A 15,263-nucleotide genomic window follows, 5' to 3' on the forward strand; every position below is an offset into this window, starting at 1 on the left:
TTTCTCGTCTACGGCAATCTGCCAATAACCAGAACGAAGGTCGATGGATGAAAAGTAGCGTGCGCCGTGGAGACAATCGAGGGCGTCATCAATACGTGGTAAAGGATACACGTCCTTTTTGGTGATTCGATTTAGATGCCGGTAATCGATGCAAAAACGCCATGTGTTGTCCTTCTTTTTAACCAGGACGACGGGTGACGCCCATGGGCTTGATGAGGGCTCAATAATGCCTTTAGTTAACATCTTATTCACTTCAGCTTGAATAATCTGGCGCTCCGACGCGGACACGCGATACGGTCGACGGTGAATGGGAGCAGCATCACCGGTGTTGATGCGGTGCTTTACAAGAGAAGTTTGGCCGAGTGGGCGGTCGTCAAGGTCGAAGATGTCACGGTAGGAAGCTAGAAGGCGTGCGAGAGCGGCTGATTGCGCTGGGGGAAGGTCAGGGTCGATCATAGGACGTATTGACATGTCGAGGCATGTGGCATCGAGTGGGCGACAAGGAAAATTGGGGCATGCGTCGGCTGCGAAAGTGGTGACGTGATCATCGGCTAAGGACCGCAACGTGGCAATTAGGATGCCTTCAGGGAGGACTTGCTTTGTGAAGCCGAAATTTATGACGGGTAGACGGGTCCGGTTGGAGGCTACAGTTACGATGCAGTGAGGGACGGTGACGTCACGTGCCAGTAGGACATCAGGAATCGGCGTGACGATGTAATTCCCATCCAATACGGGTGAGGTCGTGGCAAATTCGGTGAATGTGAGGGCTTTAGGCGGTAAGCGGAGGAAGTCTGTGGCAGAAAGGCCGTGTTGAGGTTCAGGGTGAATATCCGGCTGAAGAGGAAGGTCTAAGCAAAGAGTACCAGCGGAACAGTCGATGAGAGCAGAATGGGTCGACAGGAAGTCCATCCCTAAGATGAGGTCATGAGGACAGTTCTGGAGCACCGTGAATAGAACAGGGATGTAACGGTCGGCGATGCGTATGCGAGCCGTACACATGCCAATGACAGGAACAGTGCCGCCATCGGCCACACGTACAGCTTCGGTAGCAGGGGGCGTGAGTACTTTTCTTAAGCGGCGACAAAGATGAACGCTGATTATGGACACATGAGCGCCAGTATCGACTAGTGCCGACAGAGAAATACCGTCCACGTGTACATCGACAAGATTTTTGTTCGTATGAAGCGTCAATGGAGGGTTTGGTTCAGACAGGGATGATGCAGCACTACCTCCAGGGGCTGCACTGTCTAGTTTTCCGTCGGGTACGATGAAAAGTTAGGCGGCGAGTGATGGCGGCGTGGCTGGGGCGACGGGGAACGACGGCGTTGAGGGGACGGAGAACGAGCAGGAAGGCGGCTGTTAGACGTGTCGAAAGCAGGGGCGGTACGGCTGGACGAATACCGGCGAAGATCTTCATATGGGCTATAAGGTGCGAAAAACTGGCTCCTATGTGGCGGCGTCCAGGAGGCACGGCAGTAGCGGGAGACATGTCCAACGCGGTGGCACCGGAAGCAGATCGGTTTGTCGTCAGGAGTTCGCCATTCCGCCGGGTTGCGAGATCGTGGAGCAACAAATGGGTCACGTCGAGGTGCATTAGTGGGAATTGGTCTGGAGGAGGGGCAAGAGATGGGGCAAGCATCAGGGAACCCGCGGTTGGCGAATTCTTGTCGTACGACCGCCTGAATAACGGAGATCGCGGGGGTTGTCGGTATCGTATGTTCGAAAGAAGTGGGCTGAAGCGGCGCTGGACTTGCTGCTTCAAGTTCCCGTCGAACGATACGCGTTACACTCTGCTCAAAGGGCGGTGTGACGGTAGAATCGGAGCAGGTGGACGTAGCCGCCGTGTTTGGCAACCGAGAAAAAGGAGGGCGCACCCGACGGCTTTTTGCTGTTTCGAAACGGCGGCATTCTTGAATTACACGGTCGATGGTCGAGACGTTAGTGTACACCAGCAAATTGAAGGCGTCGTCCGCGATCCCCTTCAAAACGTGTCCAACCTTTTCAGCCTCAGACATCGCCTCGTCCACTTTTCGGCAAAGAGCGAGAACTTCTTGGATGTATGACACATACGATTCAGTTGGCGACTGGACACGGGTAGCCAGCTCCTGTCGTGCAGCTGCGTGGCGACCGGTCGGGTCCCCAAAGATGTCACGTAGCTTCTCCTTGAACGTGTCCCAGCTGGTGAGTTCGGACTCATTTGTCTCGTACCAGACACGCGGGGTTCCGTCCAAGTAGAAGAGAACATTAGCGAGCATCATGGTAGGGTCCCAACGGTGAGTTTGACTGACCCGTTCATAAAGGCGAAGCCATTTGTCGACGTCGAGGCCAGGTTGCGCAGAAAATGTCCCGGGATCACGTGGTGTTTGGACGGCGACAAAGGTTGTCGGAGAAGCCGCAGATGATGAAGCGGACGCGTTGTCACTGGAAGCCATGGCGGAAAGCTGGAGGATGCGGCCACTGCGGAGCTGCGTGGTGAGGACGGGGATCGTTCCACCTCCACCAAATATGTTACGTGAGTAACGAGACAAAGTATTGCGAATATATTCGAAAAATATATTTGCAAGAGCGGTTGCAGCACTGGCCAGTCTGGCTCCGAGCTCGAGCAGCCAGCGAGCCTCATCTTCCTCGTCGGGCGCACACGCGCATTCGCACTATGGTTTGTGGCAGCCTACAGGTAGCAATATCAGCGATAATCTGCTGCGATTCTTCAGTAGCACAGCGTCATTTTCAGCCGAGCGGTGGCGCCGTGCTCAACTCTGTCAAGTGAAGGATGGAAGTCGAGTCGAGGAGCGTTTGTGAATACGGGGTTTAGCCGCAAGTCGACATTGCGTTTTTACCGTTGCCTCAGTGTTCCCTTGTGCGTTCTCGGCAATTATCGGATCGTACGCTGTAAGTTTCCACGAGAGCGACAGTGGCGGGTCGTGAGGCTAATTCGCTGCCGTCTTTGCCTTGCCACGACATGCAGTGGCGAAAGGCCTTACATCGCGCCGCTGCGTGACCTCTGCTTCCGCGTTTTGCGTGAGGCGAGCAACATTGCCGCTAGCGCGAGATAAGAGATAAGAGCGCAACGGCAGCTTTCTGCGGTGGGCGTGGCCGTGTGTATACAAGCGCGTTAACTTGTGCAGCCGGACCTGCAGTGTTAAGAAGCGAGATAAGCGTAAGTACGTAGCTTTCTGTCGTCTATAGCTATAGAAACGCTGTCGCAACGCCGGGTTACTCTTAAGGTGGTGTAATGTATCGGTAAACAACTCGCAAAAAAAATGTGCATAAACGCGAACTTTCTTTATTGTTATATTATAGGAAGTTGTTTTCGAACCCGCAGTAATCGCGCTGCTGATCTCGAGAGCTTGGGTTCGATTCTTGGCTATACGACGGTCGCATTTCAATGCGGTGTGAAATGCAAAAAAAAAAAAAAAAACACCACAGTGTCCCAGATTTAATGACAATTGGCCGTGGAATCGTATCCGGGCTGAAACCGCGATATTACTATTGCGCACGGCGTTAGCGGAGGGCTCCGCGAATTAGGGCCATCTGGTCGTACTTGATTTGCGCTGACAAGGCACAGTATACATGGCCCACTAACATTCTAGCTATATTGAAAAGCTAACGTTGCGGGCAGGATCCAGTCCGAGAACTCCAGATTATCAGCGGAGCACCCTGACAATTTAAATGTGCCAGCGCGGCAAACGCGTGCTTATAATGAGGGGCGCCTTAACGATTCTCGAGCCGTGGGAATCAACGTGAAGTCGCGCTCTACCGCGTGCTTCATAATCAAATCGTTGTTTTGGCACGTAAGCCCATAGTGAAATCCTCCTCCTCCTCCTCCTCCTCCTCCTCCTCCTCCTCCTCCTTCTTCTTCTTCTTTCTCTTCTTCTTCTTCTTCTTCTTCTTTCTCTTCTTCTTCTTCTTCTTCTTCTTCTTCTTCTTCTTCTTCTTCTTCAAAAGGACTGATCTGTAAGTCCTACCATTTATAAGCAGCGAAATGAGTCGGGTCGTCTCTCGGCGCCAGCGTGCGCTTTTATCTCTTAACTCGAATACATTAGAAGCGAACCGGGGCAAGAGGGGAGAGGGGGAAGCCGCGTTATCGCTGTCTGTAGTTAAACAAAAATGACTAAGCGCTACTCAGCTAACCACTGCGCTTAGTCATTTTTGTTTAACTATAGGCAGCGATAACGTCGCTGCCCCCGCCCTCTCCCCTCATGCCCTTCGCTTCTAACGTACTATAATAGCTCCGATAGCGTATCTACATCTTGTTCTCCAATCATTGCACAGTTCGGCCGCTGCTCTGAGGAGAACGCTCACTATTCAGAAGGTTGTCGATTACATTTATTAGTATGTCCTTCTGCAACATTCTTGTACTCAGGCTGGGGCCTACAGAGAGCCCGGAATGGTTACCCACGTATCTGCGTGCATGCTGAATTCGTTCCGGCTTTGCGTAAACATTTCGATGATACCTAAATGAACAAACCAGTGGGATAGGTCGGGGACACAGGAAAAGGAGACAGAACGGGTGCTGTTGTCGGACGAGTTGACAGGTGGCGCTCGTCCTAGCTCCTTCTTGTCTCTGGCGTTATCGCGCTGGTTTTACTAGTACACGTTGATTCCAACTCAGGCAGCTTTCTACTTTACTGCAATTTCACTCCAAGTATTTGTCGACATGGTAGCAGCGATGAGTGTGAATTGTATCTAATACATCTTGCGCTGTTTATGTTAATTAATCCAAGCCCCGCCGCGGTGGTCTAGTGGCTAAGGTACTCGGCTGCTGCCCACAGGTCACGGGATCGAATCCCGGCTGCGGCGGCTGCATTTCCGATGGAGGCGGAAATGTAGTGGGCCTGTGTACTCAGATTTAGGTTCACGTTAAAGAACCCCAGGTGGTCGAAATTTCCGGTGCCCTCCACTGCATCGTCTCTCATAATCATATGGTGGTTTTGGGACGTTAAGCCCCACACATCAATCAATTAATTAATCCAAGCAACAACCCAAAGAGCAGTAAACATTTCCTCGAGGCCATTAACCCTAGCAGCCTTCTTGGCCGTACTAGGGCAGCCATAGAAGCGCTCTCTTAGAGAAAACAGTACGTTAGGCCACTGACCGACCAAATCTTCAACGCGAGCCGTTATGACGGCGTTGTTGCGCTCCCTGCGAAAAACCGGGCTGAACGACAAAAAAAATTGTGGCTGTTCACAGACGATGTTGCTGCGTCGTACTTGGACGGAGTTACTGTCATCATTTCAGAGTCGTCGCAGTATCTCCTTTTTCACTCTTTTACACTTTCTTTTTCCCTTCCCAAGTTCCGGGTAGCAATCGAAGACCTCCTTTTATTAACCTCCCTGCCTATCCTTTTATCTTTTGCTCACTCTTTACTAGCGAAAAACACGAAATAGAAATCAAAAAGTGACTTATGAACCTTTTTTACTTTTACCTGTGAGGCACTTGCAGTTGAGATAGACCGTTTAGTGGAAGAGTTGGCATTGGTGAATTCTGCTAAATAAGTTTTATAGCAGCGTTGCTACACTTCGTCAGCATGGTCAGGAAACGCTGCCGATCGAAAGTTGAGGCTCCTGAAAAGAGCCTTACACATAGGTCATCATCATCATCATCATCACCACCACACCAGCCAAACACCACAGCGTAGCACGTGGCTTGGAATTCACAATGCACTCTCAAAGTCAGCCAGAAATCGCTCCCTCTTCTCTCTGCGGATGATGTCACATTCGAAAACTACTGCGCCATTTATCCCAAATCCATGGCAGTTTTACAATTTGGCCTCTGTGAGCTTCATAGTTACCGTGGCTGCAGCGAGAGGTCGCCACGTGCCTTTGCGCGCTCACACTGGACGTTAGCCTAGCACTCAGAGAAAAAGATAGTGCTGAAGGTCATGAGTCCGCGATCTGACGAACGGGTGCGTCTACTGGCCCTCTCGTCACATCCCTCTGCTACAAGCGTACCATTGCGGCTGGTTGTCCACTAGCGAGTCAAAGGGCTGCTTTAATGGAGCCATAAGAGAATTGTTTGAAAAAAAGTGTTGCAGAATCTCTTTAAATTATTTCGCGTGGGCGCAATGCATCCGCGTGTTGGAATTGCTCAATTGTAAACGTTCCGTTGACAGCTTCTGTCTATTCTGTCCTTACGAAGGCTAGAAATTTCACGTGCGGCTAGTTTCTCCCCAATTTTTATCACACTGAAGCATTAAAACCTTCAGCTGTAAGCGAGCACTCGTTCAGCGTGTTACTAGCACCGCCCGTACTACGTCTCCTTGCGCGCTGTTTTTCTCATTTTACTAAAGTTTGAACTACTAGCCCAATAAACCACACTTTTAGTGAATTTGGGTTTGCGCACTTGACTAGACGGGCAAGAGTGTCAATAATTTTACGTTAGAAATGGCGCTGCATAATTATACGGCAAGCGTTCTGTCGGTCGTTTTTTTTTTTTTGCTATTTGTATCGCGTTTAGATTGGCTTACTGCACGATTACGCCGACCGGAAGACCCGATAACTGCAGCTGCGAGTGTGTTAGTGCTAATGCGAAGTCATTAGTTACACCTGCCAAGTTCTGTTGCCGCGGCAGTGAACTTAACTCGCGCACTTGTCGCTGTCTATGCAGACCATTATAAAGGCAGAATTTTCAAAAAGAAAAAAAAAGGTGTTCGTAAAAAAACAATTACAATGCTTGTGAATGCAAAGTTTGCAGTCAAAACGCACTAAATCGGAAGTGAATTTTGCAGCGTATAGCATGGCAAGGGAAAAAAAAATAAAGGAAAAATGCACCCGTTAGTGTCTCTCGTCTCGGGCAAGGTGGCCTGTGCCGCAGTCGTGCGGCATCTTTGCCGTGATCACGCAGTTCGGCCTCCGCTGCTGCACCGACGGTCTGCGAAAATACCCTTGGTTTCACCAGCGGCAGCAGTTCCTTCGTTTGCCAGCACGCAGTGTTTCTCGGAACGTTGCACAAGTATTATATGTATACCGGCACGGCGGCGGTCGTGAAAAGCCGAACGCTCGGAGAGGACGCCCCTTCGCAAACGCGAGAATGGGTCGTCCAACATCTGCCACTGGCCGTTGCACACGCATTTACACCGGCAAAGGCATGAGAAGGAGAGGTCGGGCTAGCTCCACGCACGCGCCATCAAGATGAGGAAGGGGAGGCTCTCCTAGAAAGGGACGCAGAAGAAGAGAGGGAAGAAGGGCTGTCGTCGGTTGATGTAGCGGGGGGCAGTAGTAGTGATGGTGCCACGGGGTGGGGAAGACAGCTTTTCGAGATGCCAGAGCCAGCCGGCTGTCCAGGCAGTCCAGAGTAAAGGAGAAGGAGGGTGGATGCGCGTTGCATTCGAGGAATGCGCGCGCGTCCGCGCCTTTAATGACCTCGGCCTCCGAAGCAGTGGCGAGGGTATACCTTCTCGCGGCCATAGCTGCTGCTGTTTCTGCCTATAGCTGTCGAGTCTCATGAAGTGGACATGCACCTTTGTGGAAGGCAGATTCTTAGCATGCATCCCTGTAGCTTCTTCACTCTTAATCATGTCCCGGATAGTGTGCTGGCTATATCCAGGAAACTAGACGAAAATGTACTGTTTCCTGGCCGTATCTAGCTCTTTAGGCAGGACTTCATTATGAGTGTAGTGCGCATAGCTCGTGATTGATGGCCGCTACTGAGTCCAGCAATTTCGATGAGAGCATCAGTGTCGGATATCGGTACTGAAAGGCACGGTATTGTTCAGAAAAGCGTGTAGAAACCGAGACGACTGAAGGATGTGGAATGGGAGCTTAGTATTAACTACGAGGAGTAATCTTTCTTTGTGACAGTAGCATTCTTCCTTTTGTGCTAGCAGCCATATATCTCTGTACATACGCTTCTCCCGTTATCTGTATAATCTGTTCCCATATCACTTTTTGTATGTGTCGATTGTTGTATGTCTGTCATTACGCGGTGGGATTACTTCTGTTTAAAAACCTTTTTTGAGAAGGAACTGCAGAGCAAAAGAGGTCCGCGACTCCGTCAAGCTCTTTGTGGCGGCCTTATTTTTTTTTTTTTGCACTTACACAGCATTTAACTCTAAAAAGCAGAAAGAAAAATGAAAATGAGAACCACTGCGAGTGTGCATTCATTAAATAATTAAAAGAAGCTTGAATAGCTGATGCAATGCCACAAAATTTTGCATCCCGCTTGTGTCTCTCATGCTTTTAGTACCCTCTTTTGCGCTTTCCGTTGCATGGCTTTCGTACGACTCGCTTAGTCTGTCAGATCAGTGGTTCTAAGGGAACTGTAGCTTCAGTTATTTTTATTTTTTATTTATTATATCCTCAGAGGTTCAGTATGTAACTATACGTGAGGCGTCGGCGACATAAAAAAGGCGGTATGAAAAGTAATGGTTAAGATAAAGTTGAGTCTGCTTCCTGGATGGCATTCTTGAGGCATTCTTGAGTTAGCGTGCGGGTGTGGAGATGGGGGGCGCAATGGCAAGCTTGTTGTTGTGCACAGGTCGCTTAGTACTTTCTGTATAAGCAACTCGGTCGGACTTCAACAGCGTTGCACGGATTTTAGTGAGAACACAGGGGGTGAGGGTAGAGTGGGAAAGAGGGAAGGTGAGGGGGGCGGCACGTGCGTTTTACGGTGACGAAACAACAGCCGGTGGCTCGCAAGTAGCACCATGCGTCCGGCGGAGAAGATGCCTCCTGTCTCGTTCCTTCCTTCCTTCCTTCCTTCCTTCCTTCCTTCCTTCCTTCCTTCCTCTCGCGGACTCTCCAACCCGCGGTGGCCGTGCCCCGCGGGAGACGTTTGTGCGGTGTGATGGAGGCTGCGTCGCCCTGCAAGGTCATCGTCAAGGCCGGCCAGCTTCCCTTCCAGCTTCTTCTTCTTCGCCTGTCCTCCCTAGAAGGAAGCAAACAGCACCAATGACCAAATCCTTGCGTTCCACAAAACGGTCATATAGTTGTTTAGGTTGAACAAAAAAAAAAAAAAAGAAATACTGCGATGGAACCCGGTGTTCTACGTCGCTCTGCCGCTAAGTTTTCTAGTGCGTGACCTTCAAGCGAAAGAGGCGAAAAATTTCAGTTTGTGATATTCTACGTAGGAAGAGATCTGGGTATCCAACAAACATTTCTGCACTTGAATTGTCGCTTGAAGATTTTTGTCGGGCTTGCTTGACCCTGCTGGAGAGAGAGTTTATCATGGAACAAAATATATTCATAACAGCGGTGAAAGATATACGCTAGTTGGTTTGATGCTCGAGAGCTCGACGATTTTTTAAAGTCATGGTGAAGGGAAAGGTATTAGAGAATAGTCAACAAAGATCCTGTGAAGGGTGTGTGTCGAGACGTCAGTTTTGTGGCGGTACCTTTCTTTGCCTGCACTGATTTTTGCTTTAACCAGGATGTTTCGATAGATATGTTAGCGTTATGCAATCGCAAATTCATCGTTTTGCATAACGCCTTTGGCGAAAAGTTTTCAAATGAATCACCATTTTCTTTATTTTCTGGGGAGTACGAATGACTTCAATCAATAGTTGATCATTTATCTAGTACATGCTTAACACGAATATCTGGTACAAGAATGACTCCTATCTCGGTTGTGACTTCGTTATAACGAAGTCGGCTTCGTTATGGAGATGATACGCGAGTAAAAATGCCATTATGGAACAAATAAATCTGGCGAAAAGGAAACAACAGGAGCAAACGCACGCATGCGTCACTAGTACGATGTACACCGCACAGACTATCGCTACCAAAACCGTGTGAACCACGAGCCGTACGAAACTGCGGAACGCTTGGGCAGTGCTGTTCACGCCATCTGGCTCGTGTATTTTTAGTCTGTGCTAAGACTGCTGTCTTGAACGCCCATTTCTGCTTCATGCGTGTGAGTCCTAAACACTGCGTTGCTTCAGAAACACCATGGATAATCAGTTAATTTCTGTTCAAGGAAGAGAAAGAGGGGTAAGTCTGCTTTACCTTTCCTCGAAGAGCCACTAAACAAGTCCTTCGATTTTTCTTCCAAGCATTTGTTGCGGCCGTGTCACGCATTAAAACTGAATTGGAGCGGATATGTGTAGTTAACCGCTTCACTTAAATCGTTCGCATGGTATACCTTCGATTCCTTATTGTGGCGGTGTTTCTCTTGGAGCGGATATGTGTAGTTAACCGCTTCCCTTAAATCGTTCGCATGGTATACCTTCGATTCCTTATTGTGGCGGCGTTTCTCAATTCCGCACTGACGTGTTTTCTCTTGACATGATTGGATTGAACTACGCGATGGCGCGTGTGCGATGGAACCTCGATTAATTCGCCAGGGCTTCCGCACGTATAATGAATATTCTTCAAAGCTTCAAAGTGATTGACGGGAGGCCCTCCCTAGGGCCCGTCCGGTTGCTTGCTTGCCTCCTCCTCTCGCTGAGCCCTCCTTGTGTGACGGGTGGCCTCGAGTATTTCGAAGAAGTATGCGACTCCCTTGAAGCGGAGAAGCCTCAGGGTCATCTTACGTGGGTGCCAGTTTTCGTCGAGCCGTCTTTACGGAGTCACGAAATAACACGCTGTCACTTCGGGACAGTACGCTGCGAGTGCAGGCATGGGGTGCTGCATTCTATCATTCGGATATTTGCCCGACCTCTCTTGGCCTCAAGTTGGTTAAGGTATTTTTTTAATTAGCTTTGAAAACAACAAACGAGGCACTCTATGGCGAAAACGCACTTCTACTTGACCTAAGTATTGATTGGCGAACGAAGCGATTCTTAGTCGAGCGCTTCAGAAAAAAAAAAGTACGAAAAAATTGCCAGATTCTGCGTACTTTGGGAATCAATGTTAAGCGAAGCATGCGCAGGGAAGGCGGCTGTGTTGTAATTTTTTTATTGAGCTAAGCGTTACGAAATTACGCTAAAGATACGTACAAACGTACGCACAGGCATATGTTAAACAGTCGCATGTTTAATGCTGTGTAATGATTCGAACAGCTACACGAATATTAGCAACACCAGAAGTGGTAAGCTGATATGTAGCGCTTGTTCAAGCGAGGATGGCGGCCGTGGACAATGCTAGATTAATGAGCTTCAGTGCATGGCACTTCACTGCAATTGTCGTTAACCCGACGGGGCAGCTCTATGATAGGAGTACGTATGTACACTGTTTATAAGATTGGATAGCCAGCACTGCAACCACAATTGACGTTTCACGAACATTACAGTCTTACTCGAAAAGCAGTTCCGAAACCTGGAGTGACTCTGTGGTAGTACGCTTGATTGCCACATGGAATGTGGCGTTCGATTCCTGTTGGGACCATAATATTTTTTTCTATGTGTTTGTTAGGTCAACGCTGCCGATGCAAGCTTTTTCAAGGGTGAAGCTCCTTACGGCAGACCTTTAGTTGGCGTTCATCACGCCTCACAAAACCCAAACCTAAACTGGACACCTCCACCACAGCACCAACAACAACAACAAAAAAAAATAAATAAATAAATAAAAAATAAAAAATAAAAAAAAATGAAAACATGTGCAAACAACCGACTTTATGTGTAATCAACTATACGATAGCATAATACATGATCACTCTCGCCGTCAGTTTTTCCGTCCGTCCGCCTGTGCGTCCATACGTACGTCCGTCTGTGCTTTCGTCCGTTTGTCCGTTCCTGGGTTCGTCCCTGAGTCCGTCCGTCCATGCGTTCGTCCGTGCGTCCATCCGTCCGTCCATGCTTCAAACAGACAGACAGAAGACATACATACATACATACATACATACATACATACGTACGTACGTACGTACACACATACATACATACATACATACATACATACATACATACATACATACATACATACATACATACATACATACATACATACATACACACGTACATACATACATACAGACAGACAGACAGACAGACAGACAGACAGACAGACAGACGATGGACGGACGCGGCCAGCGGATGATTAACGGTTTTGCGATAAAACCCTCCGAAGCTTCGCCCCACTCATCATCATTCACTCCGTGGATATGTTGTGAGGTGGTTACTTCATACATGCATACATAAAGGTGACGGACGGATAGACGGAATCGCGGATGGACTGATGGATGCTTCGCCGCACTCATCATCATTCATTCTGTGGATATGCTGTGACTTTTTCACTATGTACGCGTTGGACATCAGAGTCGCGCCCACTGTAATCTATAATATTTGAGCAACGTTGATTATTTTTAGGGATGAAGAAGCTCTTTACGCCGCGGGTCTTACGTCCCGAGTCGTCGTAGTCGCCATAGTAGCCAGTAGCATTGCATGTCAACAAAAACGGTGTCACAGCATATCCACGGAGTGAACGATGGTGAGCGTATACCGAAGCGTCCGTCTGTCCTTCCGTGCCTTTGCAGTGTCTGCTTCGCCCCACTCGTCATCATTCACTTCGTGGATATGCTGCGATTTTTTTTTTCACCTGTTCTGAGCCACGCACCGGAATCCATGTTTTACTTAACAGCATGGAACGATGTATTCTCTCTCGTACCGCTCGAGGGCGCATGATATACGTAAATGGTTCATCTTGGTTTCAGTATTATAACCACCACCACTACCACCACCACCACCACCACCACCACAACCACCACGACCACCACCACCACCACCACCACTACCACCACCACTACCACTACCACCACCACCACCACCACCACCACCACCACCACCACCACCACCACCACCACCACCACCACCACCACCACCACCACCACCACCACCACCACCACCACCACCACCACCACCACCACCACCACCATTTCCACTACCACCACCACCACGTGCAATCACCACCACACCAGTGTACCTTTTTACAAATTTTAACAATCACGCCAGTACCTCCTTGCGTGACTTTTTGGTTGCCTTATACATGAATTTTCTCTGTCGCAGGTGGCATCACTGCAGCGCAACCCGATCTGTGGTGGATTCTCCGGTTGTGTCTTGGGTGGCGGCCAGGCGCTTAGCGTGGCGGCCATGAGCTAGCGGCGCGGCGAGCGAGCGCCGCTGGAACCGCGGGGGCCATGGCGTCGGTGCCCGCGGTGCCCGAGTTCCGGGACGCCGACCAGTGCCGTCAGCACGGGCTCGAGATTATTCGGCCCAAGCCGCGACGCCTCGGAGACCTGAACCGGCCGCACGACACCAGGATGCCCGCCGAGGGCGCCTCCCTCAGGTGAGCTCGAAAGGACTCGTCACTATAGACCTGCATGCCGGAGTTGTCGACTATAAGCAGGACAACGTAGTCCTGTAAGCAGTTAGGCGAAATGAACGGGACTCGCTCACATCTTGAATGCCCCAAGCCATCGTGAGTTACTTTTGGTGCCGCGGTTCGTCTAGCCGTCCGTCTGTAGGGTAACGCGTTAGAGTAAACTGACCGATCCTCCAGACAATACTTGCAGTGAACGGGGTGTTTTATATAGATATTACAATCACATGGACAAGCTTGCGTGCATTCCCGTCAAGCTGTGTTCGATATCGAAATGATCTACATTGTACATATAGGGGGGGGGGGGCGTAAAATGCGAGAAAAATATTTTTATTCAACTGCTTACAATTAAACATCAACGCAGAATTTTTTCTTTGAGTGCAAGCTATGCGCTGCATAAATACTGCGATGTGGCCACCATTCAAAATATTATTTGAAAATAATAAAAAAATACTCCAGATATTTCACTTTGCCACAACATGTGGGTCAATATGAGACACTGTGGGTGGGGGGGGGGGGCAAAATGAGAGAGTGTGAAAAAAAAAACATTCCTTCAGTATTTACGGTAAAAAGACTTGAAATTCGCTCTGTGGGCCCTTACGCAGTGTTAAGGAGCCCAGTCCTTGGACTCTACGCACTGAATCTAAACAGAACGTGGTGTTGTGTTGCTCCGAAGCTTCTTGCACGTCAAACACTGCCAGCCTTTCTTTGTGCTAATTTTGTCTGTTGTTGAATGCTCACACATCATTGAATTATTGAACATTTAAAAGCTAGATATGTTTCGACGAATCTTCTTCACCTCTTTTTGTCGTTGCGATGCAGAACTGTTCAGGCGTTTTTGGCTTTAAACTTCATCCGCCAGTCCTTGTTAGGCAGTGAATTTAAAACTGTGCTAGATTTGTATTTCCTAGCATTTTTTTTTCAATTAGGGTATTGGAGAAACGTCGTTAAAACTCAATCCCAAGACGTGTTTGTGAACGACTTGACTTGGACGTCTCTTCAGAGCATGCTTGAGAACACGGCAAAACCTCGATGCAGCGTGAATGAATGAAGTCATGTCCTGAACGGCAATTAGTGCTTGTTCATGTCGTTTTCCTCTCAGAAATCTCAATATCATATTCTCGTGTACGTGCAAACTCTCCTAAAGAAAGAAATGTAGCAGATGATGAGTGTAAGTAAATGGTTCAATTAATATTATTTTTAAAGGCAATTGGATGTTTTTGTCGCGTTTTGCCTCTTTCACATGCCAGAATTATATAAAAAATATCCGCTTTGTCCCCAGGCACCAAACGAACGAAACTTTTGGTGTTATGTAGCTCGCAGGCTACATGGCCCCATAGATGGAAGACTGTGTTAGGCTTAGAGTAAATGAGTAACTTATATGTAATTACGCCGAAATGGGAGCAAGCTAACAGGGGACTCTGAAGTCGGTGGTCACCGTTGTTTCGCACAAACTCATGAAATATAACCTGACCCACCAGTTTTTTGTTCGCCTACACCTCATGTAATGTCCCATGTGGGGCCTTTGAGGTATAATAAAAAAAAAAGCCCAAAGAGTCACACCTAGTTCTCACTTTCAGACCGTCGAAAGAGCGCGAACTGTGGGGTATACATTCACTTCCGTCGTACTCCGAGGCACGTGCTTTGACGTCATCGGGATAACACGAGCGACAATTATGATTCCAGAACAGGGCGTGTCCTTTTTCGGTCGTGAGAACGCAAACGCCGGCGCCGTGTCTTGCGGCTGCAGATAAATCTACAGCGACAGCACGTGAAATAAGTGATTGGTTCCCGGGGCTAATGTTTCCGCAAAATGTGCAATAACAGGCGTGGCCCGGTGGGAGGAATGTGCGAACAGCCAAGTGCAGTGGCAACCTTGTAGATTTTCCTTTGTGTTTGTTTTTGTGAATATATTTTCAGTGTTTTTGATGTCATTGTCCTAATCTTCGCAGTTTTCCGTTACGATACATTTTCATATGCCTTTCGCGTGAAAAGAATATAGCTGACACCATATGTAAGCGCCGACGTGTACGGAAAAGGGAGTTGGGTCGAACACCTCGCAAAGAGTGGGCA

General features: G+C 48.7%; 1 protein-coding gene across 1 annotated transcript in view; it reads left to right on the plus strand.

Moving 5' to 3' along the window:
- LOC119169615 (ankyrin repeat and BTB/POZ domain-containing protein 2) overlaps positions 1-15,263 on the plus strand; it is a 140,745-nt gene that overhangs the window by 83,291 nt on the left and 42,191 nt on the right. Inside the window, exon 2 of the mRNA XM_037420652.2 lies at positions 12,878-13,157. Within this exon, the coding sequence (XP_037276549.2) occupies positions 13,009-13,157 (149 nt within the window). The 5' untranslated portion in view covers positions 12,878-13,008. The remainder of the gene's footprint in view (positions 1-12,877; positions 13,158-15,263) is intronic.

This window comes from Rhipicephalus microplus, chromosome 2 (genome assembly GCF_043290135.1).
Source record: "Rhipicephalus microplus isolate Deutch F79 chromosome 2, USDA_Rmic, whole genome shotgun sequence".
Lineage (NCBI taxonomy): Eukaryota > Metazoa > Arthropoda > Arachnida > Ixodida > Ixodidae > Rhipicephalus > Rhipicephalus microplus.